The following is an 18,123-nucleotide window of genomic DNA, read 5'->3' as shown; positions in this document are numbered from 1 at the left end:
AAAAAAAAAATTCATTATCAAAGTAAAAATCTAAATGAAATAAACCTTTGTACTTGTGTGTAGAAAATAACCCAATCTATGACCATTTCTTTCTTGTATGGTTCTGTTTTACCAGAGGTTTGCTATGAACTGTCCTTGCTACATGGGGGCATTTAAAGTGCACGTTCTCTCCTTGCAGCAAAAGTAGGAAAATGCTGCGCAGAGACATAAAATCCTGTTAAACAGCTTAAACTGCACTGAAAAAAAAAGTCAGTCCAAGAATATGTCATTTTAACATCATTAAGCCGGCTATAATAACAATAAAAAACAAAGTTCGTCCCTTGAAATGAATGCATTATGTTTTGAATTTGTCTACATTTGCTCAAAATACAAGTAATTTGGATTTTTTTTAGTTTTGTTTTGTTTTAATTAACAAGCTATATGTAAGTGGCTCAACAAATCTTCTTATGAAGACCAACACACAATTTGCTCGTTGTGTTTACTCTGCTCCAACTGAGGCCTGGTGCAATAAATTCTTGGTAAATCCCACCAACAAACCAGCTCAACAAAAGAAGAAATTGGAAAAAGTGGGAGACTGGTTAATGTTAATGTTAATGTGTAGCTGGTTAATTACTGCAGCCTTTCAGGTTTTATATTGTTGTAGAAATGTATGTAAATGTAGTAACTGGAGACTCTTGATGTAATTTGGAATTAACGATCGCAAGTGGCTTCAAAAGACTTTTTATGTGAAACTAAAGTTGTTTTATATATAATACTTGATTCAAATTTAATTTCAAGCTAACGTTTGCAAATGACTGATTTAAAGTACAAGCAAAGATGTGTTTTATGTTTTAGTAACGTTAGCTTACGGAGCTAACACCGGTTAGCCGTTAGCTAACACCGTTACCGTTAGCTAACAGCGGTTAGCCGTTAGCTAACAGCGGTTAGCCGTTAGCTAACACCGTTACCGTTAGCTAACACCGTTAGCAACGGATTTTAGCTCAAAGTCGGCCTTGCACTGACAAAAATACAGTGCTCCATCTACTTAAAAAATAATAAAAACTAAATAAGTAGGGCAACTTTTTGCATCATTGTGTCCCTGGATAAAACAAGAGTAGTCTTTCTTGGTACAACATTACTTCTGTAAGGAAAGTCAATTTACTGGTGACGTGCGGATCGATACTAATATCTCGATACCAGGTCTTTATGCTCTAAAATAGATTCTTCAGTCATTCGAGGTAATGTAGTAACACAATGAAAACTAACTGAACAATAGAGTTGTTGCAACACAACAAACCTTGTGAAACACCTCAGGTTAAACCACAACACAAAATAAGAGGCATTTATGATGAGGAGGACAGAAGAGGAGAGGACATGGTCACAATTAAGATGAAAGTTTTCATTCATTTGACAGTAGTTCTTAATAGTTAAACAGTCATTTATTTTAATAGTCTTATTATTTTGCTTTTTTGAGAGTTTGAAACAGCATTTTCACATATTTTGTATGATTGAGTCTGTTTAGTTTTTCTGTTGTTGTATTTGCTATGATATGTAAATGAGGCCTCAATATACTTCAGAGTTTAAAATAAATAAATTAGTCTGATGTCTTGTATTCTTTATGAAGCTGTGATTTGAAATACACTACTTTTTTAAGTTCATCAGACACATTAGAGTGTATTTACACAAGGTATCGGATTGGTATTGCCGATACCAGCCTGAATTCTGCTCAGTATTGGATCGGAAAGGACTTTTGTGAGTAACGTCAACTTGTAAAAGTAGGCTTTTAAGTAGTACCGCATTTTTATCAGTGTGACTCCTTTCCCCATTTAGAACGGACTAGCAGATTTTTTTGTGCAAAATCCATGGAAACACCACTCACAGTGACAGTAGCCAGCAGCCCCTCAGGCACATTGGCCACGATGATGCCGATGAGGAAGATGACGGCTTCGAGCCAGGTGTAGCCCAGGATGAGCGAGAGGATGAAGAAGCTCACTCCCAGGAAAACGGCCACGCCGGTGATGAGGTGGATGAAATGCTCGATCTCGATGTTGATGGGCGTCTGGCGGACTTCCAGCTCTGACGCCAGAGTGGCGATGCGACCCATCACCGTGCGGTCGCCGGTGGAGATCACGATGCCGTGGGCCGTACCTGGAGGGAGGGGATGATTGACCTGTTAAGAGTCTCTGGATGAAAGGTGAATTAAATCTGCAGCAAAATGCTTTAAGAGCGCAACACTTAATCAGAGGTACGTGGAAGTGTTATATAACTAAATACTATTCACCTCCATCACTGAGAAGAGGCAAACTGAAAAACTGTCTGCATATATCCCAATCAACATTAACATTATGACCACCTTCCTTATATAGTAACAGGATGATGTTAGCGGTCCCGTGGGTTGAGGGGAGGGGCCTCTATGGATCATCTCACAGATACTTGATCAGTTTGGGATCTAGTGAATTTGGAGGTCAACACCTTGTAATGTTCTTCATGTTTTTTTTGAGTTGTTCCTAAACCGTTTTTGTGTGTGTGTCAGATTGCTGTCATCAAGGAGTGTCATTGCTATGGGATGGAGGTGTCTGGTCTGGTCTAGGTGGGTGCTACATGTATAACATCCACACAAATGAATGCCAGGTCCAAAGGTTTCCTAGAAGAACACTGAATTGTCACAACATGGTCGATGTTATTACCTTCTCCTGTGGTCATAATGTTATGCCAGATCAGTGTGCTTTTCAATACTGATTCAGAAGTTTACATATTCATATTACATCAGCATGATTTATGGCCACATTATATTATACAGCATCTACACACTTAGCCTGAGGTTATTTTTCATTTCCCTTTCAGAAAAAAAAAAATAAAATTAACAAAAAATCTCCAAATTCACACAGAAACGGCTCCACCAACTCCAAGGCCAGCGCCAACAACCTTGGGCTTGATGGATAAAAGACGGTTTGAGAAATTCCAAACGCGATAACTCCCCCTTGTCCCCGACGCCAGGCCCGAGTGAGGTCTGAAAAACTGGCATTTTTATTCCTGCCTAATCAGAGCTGTAAAATTACAAGCCTGAGACACTGATGTTATTGGAAAAAAAAAATAAATAAAAAAAAATCTCCTCTGCAATTCCACCATATTAGATGCAACACAAATTAGGCACAAAATAATCCTTCAGCTAATTTAATCATAGCAGCGCTGGGTGGCCACACTCTTGAAACCTTGGAAAAATGGGAGTCTGATCACAGACATCCACGGTCTGAATATTTCAAATATATTACAAATTATGTTTTATGTTTTGATTTATTTAAAAAGGCAGCGGATGTGCCAGTGTTAGCCAGACGGCTAATCTTCATATCTACGAAAGAACAACCGGAACAGTAGACGACAACAGAAACGACATGCGAGCTAAGAGGCAGCTAATGGCGTTCACATGATTAGCTTTGTAATTAAAAGGTTTTACGTCAACGTGTCCGCAAAAAAAAGGGAGTGAAACCTACAGATCAGCTACTAAATGGACCTTCAATGGATAAACTGTTGATCCTGATACAAACCAGCCAGTAAATAACACAGCACTGTCAGATGGAGGGATGTAAATGTTGATGAATCGTGCACTGAAACACCTTCGTGGTTGGTTGATAAAGCAAAACGTTGCTGATCTCCAGATGGCTGAAAAAAAAAAAAAGACACTCGGAAGCGATAGGAGACGACCGCGGCCAGATGTGGCCTACTGACCCTCGACGCAGTTGGTGGAAAAGAAACAGATGTTGCGGGTCTCCAGAGGATTGTCGTGCGTGAACTCCGGGGAGCGAGTCTGGGGCTCGGACTCTCCCGTCAGAGACGAGTTGTCCACCTTCACAGGGGAGAGAGGAAATGAGAACGGGAACGGTGTTATCCGAGGAGACCGAGAGGAGGCAGAGAGCGAAGAGATGAGACTGACAGAGTGGAAATGAAAAGAAGCAGTACTTATTATAACAACAAGTGCCCCAATATAACACCCTGACGGTGTCAGAGACGTGTTTTGGTCCAGGTGACTTTGCTCATGTCTCTTTAAAAGTGCAGGCGTTGGTGCCATTAATCACAGCTGTCTTATTCCTCCGCTTCAGAATCCAGCCGGATGAACTTAAAACTGAGCGCTGGTCAAGTTAGAGTATATATAGAGATCACTCCGCATGAGCGAGCTAACTCAGTTTTCCATTAAACTCGGAATCGAAGGCGGGCTGAAAGTCAGGACTGAATGTGCAGACGTGGTGGCTTTGGAGCAAAGCATATTCATGCTGCACAAAACTAAAGGGTTTCAGGATTATTCAAATGGAGCCTCGGCGCCGGCTCTGGGGATTTCAGGCTCTGGGTTCTGTAAAGCGTCACGAGACAATTTTGATCATTATTGGCACTTTATACATTAAATTAAATTGAATTGAACTGAATTATGTAAGAGTGACTATTACTTGCTGACAGGGTGGGAACAGTAACGTATCGTATATAGAATAACTGGAGGTGATTACACGATGATAGCGGCTGAAAGATGCTGCAACAAACTGAAATAAACCAGCAGCAAAAATTATGTGGATGAAACTGAGGAGGAGGAAAACTTTGGTGACAGTCTGGACGTTTGTGGGCAACTATCACTTTTTATGCTTTTTTTTTATGAGGACATACTACTTTATGATGGAAGAATAGAGAAGAAAGAATGGATGGATGAGAAGAAACAACATGAATGAAAGCACGAAGAAATAGAGAAAGAGTGAGTGAAAAATATGAAGATAAAATTAAAGAACAATTAAACAGAAGAATAAATAAACAGATGAAGAAACAAAGAAGGAAGAATATGTATATAAACAGAAAGACGTGATGAAGGACAAAGAAAGAAAGAAAGAAAGACTGAAAAGCATTTAAGAAGGAACAAAGAAATAGAGGAAGGAAGTAAAAGTAAAATAAAGAACAGGGAAAGAAAAAAGGAAGCAAGAAAGAAAGAATGAAAGAAATAAACAGAAAGAAAGGATGGAAAAACAAAACACATTAAGAAAAAGAAAGAACAAATTAATTAAAGAAAGAGAAATGGATGAAGAAAGGAGGATGATGACAGAGAAGAAAGAAAGAATATGTAAAGAAAAAAGGAAGAACAAATAAATTGAAAAAGGAAAAAATAGATGAACAACAAACAACAACAACAAACAAAGATGATGTAAGAAAACAACACATGCAAGAAGAAACAAAGAACAAGAAAGAAGATGGAAGGAAAGAAAGGCAGAAAGAAAGAAAGAAAGAAAGAAAGAAAGAAAGAAAGAAAGAAAGAAAGAGAAAGAAAGAAAAAAAGAAAGGTCGAAGGAAAAAGAAATAGAGAAACAAGGAAAGAAAGAATAACTAAGATGGATGGATGGAAAGAAAGAAAGAAAGAAAGAAAGAAAGAAAGAAAGAAAGAAAGAAAGAAAGAAAGGTCGAAGGAAAAAGAAATAGAGAAAGAAGGAAAGAAAGAAAAAAAAGAAAAAAGAAGAAAGAAAGAAAGAAAGGCAAAGGAAAAGAAAGGAAAGAAAGAAAGAAAGAAAGAAAGAAAAAAGAAAAAGAAAGAAAGAAAAGAAAGAAAGGTAAGGAAAAAGAAACGAAAGAAAGAAAAAGGAAGAAAGAAAAGAAAGAAAAGGAAAAGAAGAAAGAAAGAAAGAAAGAAAAGAAAGAAAGAAAAAGAAAAGAAAGAAAAGAAAAAAAGAAAGAGAAATTATCCCTCTCCCTGGACCCCCCCCCCCCCCCCCCCCCCTCCTACCTTGCATCCGCTGGAGGAGATCACTCGGAGGTCAGCTGGGACGCGGTCGCCCCCTTTGATCTCCACCAGATCTCCCTGCACCACAAGCTCAGCATTGATCTGCATCTTCTCCCCCTCCCTGATCACCAGAGCTTGCTGGCATGGACCAAAAGAGAGACAGACATGAGACAGGAAGGAGAGGCTGTTCGGGAACAGAGGGAGGATTTAGTCAGATGAGGAGAGAGGAGGGAGATATGAAGAAGCCAGAGGCTGTAAAGTATGTGAAAGGCAGAGATAGCAGAGAAGGAAGAGAGAGAAAAGACAGGTAGAGGAAAGAGGCTAAATAGATTAAAGAATTAGGCAATCGAAGAGCTAGAGGTGGATAACACGCGGGGAGTTTTTATGCAAACACACCCACAATCCAAAGTTGGCTCAAACATTTATTCTTCCTTTGTGCAAGCGTATTAGGTGAGTGTGTAAAGCCCCGCTCATTGATTCAGGAAGCTCCCGAGAACACACCAAACACCCCCGCTCACCTGTGGCACCATTTTCTTGAAGGAGTCCATGATTCGAGAGCTCTTGGCTTCTTGGAAGTAGGAGAAACAGCCGGTGATGATGACGACGGCCGCCAGCACCACGCCCAGGTACAACTGGAGGGGAGAAGGTGTCGTTATTCTCTGTTCTTGTAAAGCATGTTTAGGAGCAGGAGGCTGAAAACGCTTTTTATTTTAATGTTAAAACCTTGTGCCCTGTCCTCTTTTCAACCCCGAACTTTGACTCCTTAAATTTCAGCCTCAGTACTGATCAAAACTACTAAATATTACATTTTTAACTTTTTAAAAGCCATTTTTTTTTAAAAAAAAACAAAACAAAAAAAGTCACTGACATGGGGAAAAATAAACACAAAGTGACTTATTTCTAATATAAACAGGAGACGTTTCACCTGTTATCACAGTCTTGGTCAAAGATTAGTGACATCATTGACTTTAATGCACATTTTGTTTTTGTGCAGCAACAAATTTTCATTAAAACTCATCCTGTTAGTGTCTGTTTTTGCTGCATTGACTCCCACTGTAACTGCATTTTTTGACTGCACAGACATGCCACTGAAAAACAATGCATTTTACAATCCTAATGATGTTCCCTGTTCACAAGGGCGCAAATTTGGCAAATTTACTGTTGATTACCAAATTACACCATTTAGCCGTTACATGGGCCTGTTGTAAAACAAAAAGCTTAGTTTCTGTGTTTGATACACGCTGAAAACAGCTACTAACTAAAGAGAGAGGGCAGTAAATTTTCTCACATTGACCTATTGAAAAATTTGAAATCATATTTTAAAAAATACATGTAAAATTAAGGTTCCTCACCAAAATCATTCAATTTGCTGCTACACGGTGGAAGTTACGGTCAAATCGAGAGGAAAAAGTCACCTCCTGTGGCTGTTTTTAGGGTTAAAACCTTGTAAGTGGAAGGAAAGAGTTAAGAGCGAAATGAAAGCGCAGGGTTCAAAAGAGGAATGCTATTCTCGTCGACTCGGAGGGTTCGTTCAATCCTAGTCCAAGTGAGCATCTGTCTCCTAAACCCAGAAAAGCAAGAGCTGATTTGTGAGACACTTTCTGAACTGGAGCCTGACTTTGTAGACTTAACGCTCATGTGAAAGCAAGAAACATTCATCCTGGTGGGGTATTTCTTCTTCTTTTTTTTTTTTTTTTTTTTGCGGTGTCTATTTTCAGTTCTGCAGTGATAAAGGCTGCTGTGGGCTGAGCTCTCGCTGATGCAAACAAGACAGCCAGGCACTTTGGATGAAAGCATCTGCCAGATGGCGTACTGTACGCGTTGGACTCCTGGAAAATGAAAAAAAAAAAAAAAATTCTTAAATCCTGAAACTCTTCGGAAGCTACCGCCGCTTTCATTTGACAGCAACAACGGGGTGTTTTGCTCTCTCACACTCGAATGACTTATTTTTTATTTTCTTTTTCGTTGTTGTAAAGCGGAGCTGCTCAGAATCTTCTGAACCAGGAAATGCATCTGTATCCTCAGAAAAGCACTTGTCAGTGTTTACAACATTTGCATCCAGTTCCGTGTTCGGTTTGCAGCTTTTGGAGTTTTTGGAGCTCAGCTATATTGAAGTCACTTCAGAAGTCACTTTTTCTTTTTATTATTATTATTATTATTATTGTTATTATTATTATTTGGTAATTATAGAAACAGAATCTGTCCTGTGAGGCGACACGTTTAAATTCAGAAAAGCGTCAGAGATTCAAGAAATAAACGATTTCGAACGCGTTTCCTTTAACGAACCTCTCATCTTAATGCATACATCAAAATAATGAAAATTAAGTTTTAATCTGACAACAGCCGTGTGTGAAGCACTGTCACGGTGGATTTTCATCTTGAATAAGTGTCTGAACATTTCGCAAAGCCGCACAGAGCCGTAGCTGCAGGCGGTCCAGGCTTTGAAGTGGCTCAGCAGAGCATCCAGCTGTACGTACTCAGCGCTGAATGTGGAGATTACATCGAGGGAAGATTAAAGCTACGGCGTCGCGCGCCCGTGTGTCTAGCTACTGTATTTTTCCTGTACATTATGCACGGGGTTGAGGGCTGACTGGGGATTGAGGAGCTCTGAGTGATGATTACATAATAACGTGCAGTACGGGTGGTTGGCCCGTATGCGTCGTTTTTTTTGTTGTTTTTTTTAACGTCACACTCTGAGGGAAAGAAAGTTTTCTGCGTCCGAATGCGTGATGTGTTTTTTCATTTTTATTTGATTTTATTTATCTTCTTCCTCTCCTTTCTTTACTCTTTATTTCTCCCCCTGTGTTGGCTCATGCGTTGCCTTTTTTGGCCCGGACACAGAGAGGAGATTAAGATCTCAAGAGGCTGTCGGTGTAAAATAAAGGTCACACACACACACACACACACACTCTCACACACACACGTTTGTATGGCCATCTTTGTGAGGACACTCATTGGCGTGATGCATCTCTAGCCCTAACCATAACCTTTATCCTAAAACTGAGTTTTAACCTTCAAAACAGCCAAAAAATGTGAAAATTACCAGCCACAAACGTCTTCAATCTGATGGTGTAAAACTTAAACTGGTTCTCAGAGAGACAGCTGTACAAGAACACACACACACACAAAACAAAAAATAATTAAATAAATAAGGATCCTGATAAGAATTCCAGCAAAATGAAGCATTTTGAAGTCTCTGGTTTAAGGTTAAAATGTAAAGTAATGTCACGCCACGTTACCGTTTCCCATTCACAGCGGAGTCATGATAACAGTCAAACTGAATTCTAATTTCTCCGCTGCGCATGTTATAATAGAACAGGTGAGTAATTTAAGACATGTTCAGACCCACGTCTGCAGTATACACGGGGAGAATGCAAAACTATTTGAATATTGAATATCTTTGCAGTATTCATATTGCAAATGTGAATATTTGCATAGGCCGTCGTGACATTTTGCATTTCTGCAGATATTTCTCTGAAAGCACATTGTTGTATGGAGCTATGACTATATTTTTTAGACAATGACATTCTCTACACATGTCAGGGAATTAACAGAGATATGTCACATACACTAAAACATTACGACCACCTTCCTAATGTTGTGTTGTGCCTTCATAACAGTTGTGACTCATCAGAGAACGGACCTGTTCATATCAATTCATCGATATCATTAGACCTCCACTGTCTCACGAGTGCAGCTGCTGGTAGCTAGTAGGACAACAGAATCACTTAGGTAAAGCCGCGTCATGATGAATGTGTACGGGGAGAAACTGAGACGCATGTGTTTGTGTTTGGGCTCCGTCTGCATTTGAATACAGCGCGTGTTGATTGTATCTGTATTATAACCGTGACTGCACCTCCTCTCCCTGCAGGTATTTGTGATTCACATGTGCGGTACATGCTTCTATGTGTGTGTGTGTGTGTGTGTGTGTGTGTGTGTGTGTGTGTGCGCGCTCCACAAGCAGTTCCTCACGTTGTCGTTGACCGGCTCGTCCTCCGTGGCCACCTGGATGCTGTAGGCCAGGAAGCAGAGGATGGCGCCGATCCAGAGCAGGATGGAGAAGCCGCCGAACAGCTGACGGCAGAACTTGACCCACTCGGGGGTGGTGGGGGGAGGAGTCAGAGCGTTCGGACCGTCCCTGGCCAGAATCTCCAGCGCCCGAGCGCCGGTCAGGCCCTGGGGGGGTGGGGGTGGGGGTGGGGGTGGGGGAGCAGGTTTTAGGGAATGAATGACTTTTCTGCCAGCACCGAGAATCTTATTACAACACAACGGCCCAATTTTCACCTACGCTTAAAAAGCAATTTTTTACTGCTACAGTTGCAGAACCTCAAGAATTCCTGCCCGTCCTATTTAACAGAGCCAAGCGCAATAAACCGGATGAACCTTTCTCGCGTTAGGTTCTCGCATGTGGAACCATCGGCTGTAGCTTAAACAAAAACGAAATGTTTCGGTCTATTCTGGAGAAAAAAAAAGCACCTGAAACACTAGACTGTAATTTCATACTAAATAACCACACAAACTGACTTTCTCTCCAGCCTTCGCTACGTGTTTGACATTTTTACAGCTTGTACTATTACCTGTGCCTCCCAGCTTCTATTTTTTATTTATGGTAATCTCAAAGATAAAATCTGCTTCACTTCACCTGCAATCCTGCAATGTCAAATTTAAAGTAAGCAGCAAATCTGGTTAGAGCGAAAAGACTTCTGTGATGTGTTCATATCAGCGGCTGTAGGGATTTTTTTTTCTTGTGAGGGTGGGGGGGGGGGCATCAAACTGTGCAAGTTTCCTTGTGTGTGCAAAGGGATTAAAGATGAAGAAGACTCAAGGTGAGCTGGGGACACAGCGGCACATCTAAGTTGACCAAAGTGATGTCTGGTCTCAGTCTGGGGGTTGCTTTCCAGTACAGGCGAGCAGAGATTGCATCCACCTTTGTTGTTGTGTTTGTGCGCCAGTGCACATGTGTAAACCGAGGGATTGTGTTGCTGTGTGTCGTTACCCGTGTGAGGTCCACTCCGTAACGCTTCCCCACGTCGTCGATGGACATTTTGTGGTCGTCCTGCGAGGAATCAAAGGTTGTTATTTGTGCTTCAAGGCGACACGACCGGCGAACAGTTTGAATGAGAATTTGTCTTTTTAGGAAACTGTGTATACATCGATCAGGCATAACATTACGACCACCTTCATAAAATTCTTGAGGTCTTTCTTGTGCCTCCAAAACAGTTGTGATCAGAGAATGGACGTGGGCCTTATGAGGAGGTCATGTGGCGTCTGGCAACAGGACGCTGTTAGTGAGGTGGTGTGGGGGGTGGGGGGGCTTTGGATCCTATGGGTTGAGGGGAGGGGCCTTTCTGGATCATCCCACAGATACTTGATCAGTTTGGGATCTAGTGAAATTGGAGGCCAGGTCAACACCTGGTGCTGTTTTTTTTTTTAGTTGGTCCTTAAGTAGTTTTGTGTCTGTATCAGACTGCATCCTACTGCCATCAAAGGTCATTGCTATGGGGTGGGGGGGTGGGGGGGGCGTCTGGTCTGGTCTGGGTGGGTGCTACATATCTAAGTAACATCCACACGAATGAATGCCAGGTCCTGAAGTTTCCCAGTAGAATTGTCACAAGATGATCAACGTTATTTACCTCTCGTGGTCATAATGTTGTGGCTGATCAGTGTTTTATGTGTTGACACATGCAGATGTTATGTTATACGATCTGAAGCTGCACGGCTGCAGCCTCAAAGAAAGAAAGAAAGAAAGAGTCAGGCTGATCATGAGGGCAAAGCACTGGATTCACTACAACTCTCTGACTTACTAAGAAACGTTTTCTGTCTCTGTATCAAACACCAACGCAGGGGATTCATATCTGAATCACTCCTCATGACATATCAAAGAGATCAGAGATCACGCGTTGTGCTTGTAGCACCAAATTACAGTTGAGTTAACTCATAGAAAACAATACAGATTGTGTTGCGTTAATGGGACTATTTATTTTTTTTTTGTGGCGTATCATCGCTCTGCACAAGTGGCTGGATTCCAATACGTTCCCATTGCATGTGAAATTGAATTTGGCAGCGGAGCAACAGAAAAATTTTCCCCCCATCAGCTGTCAGGATGGTGTCACTCTCTCCGGGCGTCACGTTGAAGGGGCTACTTTCCTCATTCAATAATAAGACGGGGAGAAAATCCATCAGTGTCTTCACCAGCTGCAGCCTCAGTGGGCTGCAAGTAATTTGGCCACAATCACCGATGTGCCCCAGCGTTGGCAGAGATAGTTTTACTTATATGCTCCTACTCCCGGTATTGATCAGCCATTGTCTGGTGGCGATTCCTGGGAAAATAACTCGCATTAAATCACTAACTGGAGAAGTTTAATAGACAGAGGGAAAAAAAAAACGAACAATTAATCAAAAAGACGGCGCGCGAGCATCGACGCAACGAAAGGGTTTCTCTTCTTCAGTCGGTCACAGGCCAACTTGAATATTGACGAGAGCCACTTTTATCGGGGAGGCAGCGCGGAGCAGCAAAACTTACCCCAGTTTTCATTGGACATCGCTCGGCTGCATTTTGACAGCACCTCAAAGAACTACAGCTCTGCACAAGCCAAAAAAAAAAAAAAACCCTGCACCACACTGCTGGTGGCCCACAAATTATTCAGTATCTTTCTGAGTACAAAGACGAGCAGCCGGGGGGGGGGCGGGGGGGGGCGGCTGAGCAGACGGGAGGAGAGGGGCTGGTTGAGAGCTCGTCTGCAGCCGAGTTAACGCTAAACAGCCTGGATTGGACGTTTTGTTTCAGGAGACGCGTTTGTAGCCGCGTTAAATAACCCGGGCGTCTTTGACGTAACGCTAGGATCATTTGGGAGCGATGGAGTCAATCACTGCACAAGACTGATTGTGGGGAGGGGGGGTTGGGGGAAACGGTGACAGCTTGTTTTTCTCACCAAGGACACCTCCTTCTTCAGCTCATCCAAGTCCCTCTCCTTCTTCTTCTTCTTCCCTCCATTCTCGGCGCCGCTCTGGGGAGAAGGGACAGAGATTACTATACGGCAGGCTTAACCTAAAATAAGTGGGGGAAACTCTGCACGCTGCCGCTGCCCTGACATTTACATTCACAGCCAGGTTTTTTTTTTTTTTTTTACAAGCATCACCGTGAGCACAATGGACTTTGTGTACACCGGTTCATTTCAATCTCCTGGCACTGTTGGCACAAACTATTCAATGAATATGGAGGAGAATTTTTTATTTATTTATTTTTTTATCTCGTAGCGCGAGTTCCTCATTTGTGCGAGCGGGAGCGAGAGTGTGTGTGTCGCGAACAGTTGGGAGAACGGCGCATCATGGAAATCATCTGCGGCTGTCAGTCTCCTCTTAGCAGCACGTGTGCATGTCGGCGTAACGCCGGGAGGGAGGGGGAGGGTGGTGGTGGGGGGAGGGAGGGTTGCACAGAGAGAATGAGAGGAGAGCGTGAGCGAGTGACACGGTGAAAAAGTAATCAAAAAGAGCCAAAGAGGGAGCACAGAGCCGGCAGAGTGCCTGAAATGTGTCTGGCATAGCAATTTCCCCTCCGCTGTGTGTGAGGAAGATTACCAGGGCCGTCCGCCCATAAAGCTAAATGGAATGGGCCTGATGGCGAGAATAAAAAAAAACAAAATTACATAATTTTCGCAAATAAACAGCAAGCCGGGAACAAAACTTATTGAGGAGGAAAGCCATCATCCCGAGACGTTTTTACATGGGAGGGGAAAAAAAAAAAAAAACGAAAACTATAATAAAAGCGGCGTTTTTGACGATGATACGAAGCTCTCGCGGAGGCGTTTAGAAAAACTCCCATCATGCATGTCCGCGCCATATGCTGCTGCAGTACAGTATGTTACAGTAAGAACATTAAAACTCAGTTTTCTACATCTGTTCAGTTAAAACACAAAGATCCGGTCTATTGAAGTTCGTGGAGAAAACGACGGTCAATTTCCGTGCATGTTTTTTAATTTAAAAATGCCAAGAACTCACCCCTTTTCCCATGCTGGAGGTCCAAGACGTCGGCAGGTTATAATGTGAAGGACAGCATTCAGGGGCCCCCGGCACAGCTGAGGGCTCCCGCCCCCACGTGTGGAAGACACTGGTGGCTTTTTTTGGGGCTTGCGTTGCATTCCCACCCATCTTACCCCCCACTTATGTTGGGGTAACCTGAGCCATACAAGGCGTCCCGCCCTCACCCTCAACTCTACTCTTAACCCAGGGTGTCACTGCACTCGCCCCGGCCGCCATCCCACATAAAACAGAGGGGGTTTCCGTACCTGCACCTGCTTGATATGTCGCCCCCCACCACCACCACCACCACCACCACCTTCCCTCGCAAACACACACATGGTCCCCCAGGAAAACAACAATCTATCAATCACCGCTGTCAGCGCTCCAAATGAAACCTCGCCCTCCACGTAACCTACAGTATTCAGAGCAAACGTGATAATCAGTGAGTTATATCGGCCCCCGACATTTATGAAAAGCAGCCAAGTTGTTTGAATCGTGACCGAATCCTCACGTCCAGTGGATAAATGAATTCTTCTTCTTTCTTTTTTTTTTTTTATCCCCTGCTTGAATTCAGTGCGACTCGTGGAGAACATAAAGCTGCAATCAGCTTAAAGTGCAACATATTTACAACATAAGGCGGGTCATGACCACTGCACTCACACAGCAGATGCTGCAAATGATCCCGTGTCGAATAAGTACCGAATGTCTTCTCGCTAGTTGTCAGGGTTTATGTTACACTGGTGCTCTTCCTACGTCGTAATGCTTCTAATCCTACATGACTCGGGTGTAGGTGTAAGTCTTGTTTTTCAAGCATATGTTGCCCTGCTTGTCTGGAGTATGACATGAAGTAAAAAAAAACTTTTGCAATTATAGCTTCTGACTTAAATGTCCTATTTACCAATATATAAGGGTAAACATTACCATATGTGATCACTTTATTGATCAGCTTATGAGAGAAAAGACATTCTTGTTTCTAAAGACTTAATAAACTTAATACTTTAATAGGAGCTAATCCTTAATCACTTAATTAGATATACTGCAGATTAAAATACATTTATTGTATTATTTTTATCACTGGAAGTATTTTTTTAAGCAAAATCTATGTTATTCTTGTAGGAAAGAACAAATTAATACCAAACCATACGCTGTATAAAATTAAGAAAATATTCTTAATGTAATCGTTGCAGTAAAACTAGCTGGTATGAACGTGATGTCACAGCCGGTGAAGTCTCCATGGTTACGGCCACTGAGTGGAAAAAAGTGACAGTTGAACATGGAGATTAGCAGCATTAGTTTGAATCACAGGCTTTAATAGAGTCTAAATTGTAAAAAATAATTAAAAACGGTGAAGAGCTGTTGTGCGACTGACTGCACCAACAGATTTGAAAAGCAGTCAGAGAGATATTTGTACAGATATCTCCGACTGCCAAAGAAAAAAAAATAATAAGCATATGGATCACTTCCTTCAGAAGAAACATCTGGAATCCAGGCACAGAAACGTGGTGTTGTGGTTCATGTTTAGTGTCAGGTAATAATAATTTATGCTGTATTTTTAGATGAAGTCAGACCTTAAGTTACGTTCTGGAGGGCTGTCAGATAAGTTTGTGGATGATGTTGTTTTGGTGTAGTTACGGCCGACAGCAACTATTTCAGTTCCAACAATAAATAATAATAAAATAATAAATGGAATATTTGTAATCACTCCTCGTCCAGTCCGGTCAGATGCTACAGTATCGTATGGTTAACGTTACTTCTCAGTAAAGCTCTTAGCGTTAGCATCTTTTATTTAGCTACATTTATCATAAAATGACCTAAAACTAACTGAAACTGAGGCTAATCCACTTGTCATTGTCGAGTCAAATTGTCCAAATTTTGATCCGATAATCCACATCTTTCCTGGTCTCGCTGTATTTACTGATACATTTCACTGTGTTTGACACTCAGGGAAAAAAAAAAAAAAGTTGTGTAGTGGGTCCTGGCTTGGTCTCCGCTGACAAAAATATAGATAATCCTTTCGAAAGGAGTTCTCTGGAAATATCAGACAGAAATCAGCGAAGCCTGACAACTGTTGCTCATTCTCACTTTCATTTTAACCTTTTCACTGCAATCATGAATTATTTCTGCTATTATGTCTGCAGTAAAGCACTGCTATTAACCATTTTTATATAGCATTCACATTAAATGTATGTACTTTCATATGTTCAAGAAATAAACGCAATGACATTTGTATCAAACCAAAGATAAACATTCCTCTTAATCATGTCATCTGTCTATCACCAGTCATGGATCCACTTTTCTCTCACCAAGAGTATTTTCATTAATTGTACATAGAGTACATTAAGTGCTCACTTAATATTAAGATATAAATCTCTCTTGCAGTTAACATTTACATTTACACAACTGCACACAAGCTGAGATAATAAACACGGCTGACTCATAACCCGGTAATTTATCATTGTGTGTAATTTATGTGTCCTTCATCAAGGCTAACCGGCCTTCACCTGCACATTAGCATTAGCTTTAGCATTTCAAGGAATACACTAACGTTACACACACAAACTGGCTTTCACACAGTAGTAGACCACAAATTCCCAATTCGAATAATGTTCACATTGTTTTTCCACACATACAATAACCCACAAATGTCCAGAAGCCGAAAGAAACAAACGAAAGTAAATGTTTGGCTACAGTGTCGGATGCCATTTTCTCTGCTACAGTTGTCACGTGTCGTGACACTTTACTTTATTCACACACTTAACAAGCTTTTAGCTTATGGACCACACATCACCGGGGATTCATATTAGCTTATAATCATCTGAAGTCACGGAAAAGGTGAGTAGCTAACCTGAAAATATCAGACAGAAATAAAGCGAAACTGGAAAAATGTTGCTCATTCTCCATTCATCTGGCTTGTGAGGCCCACTTCGGCAATGCAGCAGTTAGCTGGGAGCTCGCCGCGCTACTATTGACATTACTGCTATTATGTTCAACCGGCACATCTAAAACGCATTTTAAACAAATATCTGAACTGTGTAATTTATTGAAAAAAGAGAAAATTTATAATTCGACGTTTTGGGACAGTTATGTACTAACAAATCATAACACAGCTAGCGCTTTCCCCCGCTAGCTTCATGCTAGGCTAAGCAAACTCCCTTGCTTTATTTAATTTAACTTTTGAATTGACTGTTGTATTTGGAGGAATAAACTCTAACCAAAGGTAATTACAAACAGTTATGGCACAGGTTATTTTAATAGTTATTTTAAACATCTAATGAGTGGAAAAGCTAACGGCTAATTCTTCATTTTAAGGACTCCAACATAATTAATTAAACTTCACAATAATAATAATAAAAAATAACCCTTTATGAACAATACCAAGTCCTATAATTTAATTTTAAGATTATCGGTGTTGTTTATGACAATTAGAGATTTACAGCTGACCAATATGATCCACTTCTATCAAATACTGTATAATAAATACAATAAATATAGCCTTAGGTTAATGCAGATATAAATCTCCATCATAAAGCTCTTATCATGGGAGTGAGATATGTTTGTTCAGAGAAGATAAGCCAAGTCTTCTGTCTGTGCTATTATGTACATTTCTTTCTAAATCCCTCTGTTTGTCAGGTGAAGTAGGTAAACAGTAATTCTCATGTCTGTGTGCTCGGCAGAACTATAAAATCTGTATAAACTGTCGTACTGCCTCGCCGACTGCCAACACAAAAACTGGACTGTGCTGTGCTTGATTAGGGCCACCCAATTCTTGCCGGTTATGTTTGCACTGACAATAGGCATCATTTTGTGACATTTTGTAAACAGAGAGCGAAAAGTAAAACATAAAGCCAAACATAAAAAGCCTCTAAACAAACAGGGAAATTGTCGAATCACCGTGTGACGACCGCGGTGGAAATTCAGCCCCAATCTGCACACGTTGTGGGGAGCAACACATTTCTGGATAAGGTCTGACTTATTCAGTACAATTTCCACCTTAACTCTCTGGAAGAAAGCTTTGAGATGTACTATTTCTCAAAGTGTCAGAACATTTCTTCTTTTTAGATAGATACCAGCAAAAAGTAGTGCCTTAAAATTGTGCTAAATGGAGTTTGAAAATTTCTATTTGGTCGTTCAACAGAAAAATGTCTACGGCGGAGGACAGCATCGCATACCAATATGCTTCCCCGCCAGCTGGGCATTCAGGTGCTGCAGCCGAGCAGGTCAGTGTGCGTCAATTAAAGACCGTGATTGTGCAGCATCTGAATTTGGAGCGGAGCGTTTTCTGAAAAGGTTATGTATGCTCACCGAACCTGCTCGTTAAGTCGGACTAAATTAAGCCTTTACGAAAATGATACCTCGCTTTCTCGGCGTGTGGAAATGTG

The 18,123-nt window shown here is 41.3% G+C and overlaps 1 protein-coding gene across 1 annotated transcript in view; it reads right to left on the bottom strand.

The window, feature by feature from the left end:
- The window catches only part of atp1a2a (ATPase Na+/K+ transporting subunit alpha 2a), a 46,139-nt gene extending 32,251 nt beyond the window's left edge, over window positions 1-13,888 (bottom strand). The window contains exons 1-8 of the mRNA XM_047589137.1: window positions 13,724-13,888; window positions 12,658-12,732; window positions 10,722-10,781; window positions 9,698-9,901; window positions 6,244-6,357; window positions 5,729-5,863; window positions 3,706-3,823; window positions 1,859-2,127 (exon numbers count right to left, since the gene is read on the bottom strand). Coding sequence (XP_047445093.1) covers window positions 1,859-2,127; window positions 3,706-3,823; window positions 5,729-5,863; window positions 6,244-6,357; window positions 9,698-9,901; window positions 10,722-10,781; window positions 12,658-12,732; window positions 13,724-13,873 — 1,125 coding nt within the window. The 5' untranslated portion in view covers window positions 13,874-13,888. The remainder of the gene's footprint in view (window positions 1-1,858; window positions 2,128-3,705; window positions 3,824-5,728; window positions 5,864-6,243; window positions 6,358-9,697; window positions 9,902-10,721; window positions 10,782-12,657; window positions 12,733-13,723) is intronic.
- Between the last annotated feature and the right edge of the window lie 4,235 nt (window positions 13,889-18,123).

Source organism: Mugil cephalus, chromosome 7 (genome assembly GCF_022458985.1).
Source record: "Mugil cephalus isolate CIBA_MC_2020 chromosome 7, CIBA_Mcephalus_1.1, whole genome shotgun sequence".
Taxonomy (NCBI): domain Eukaryota; kingdom Metazoa; phylum Chordata; class Actinopteri; order Mugiliformes; family Mugilidae; genus Mugil; species Mugil cephalus.
The sequence above is the reverse complement of the archived record's forward strand: the minus strand, read 5'-3'. Positions and strand labels throughout refer to the sequence as shown.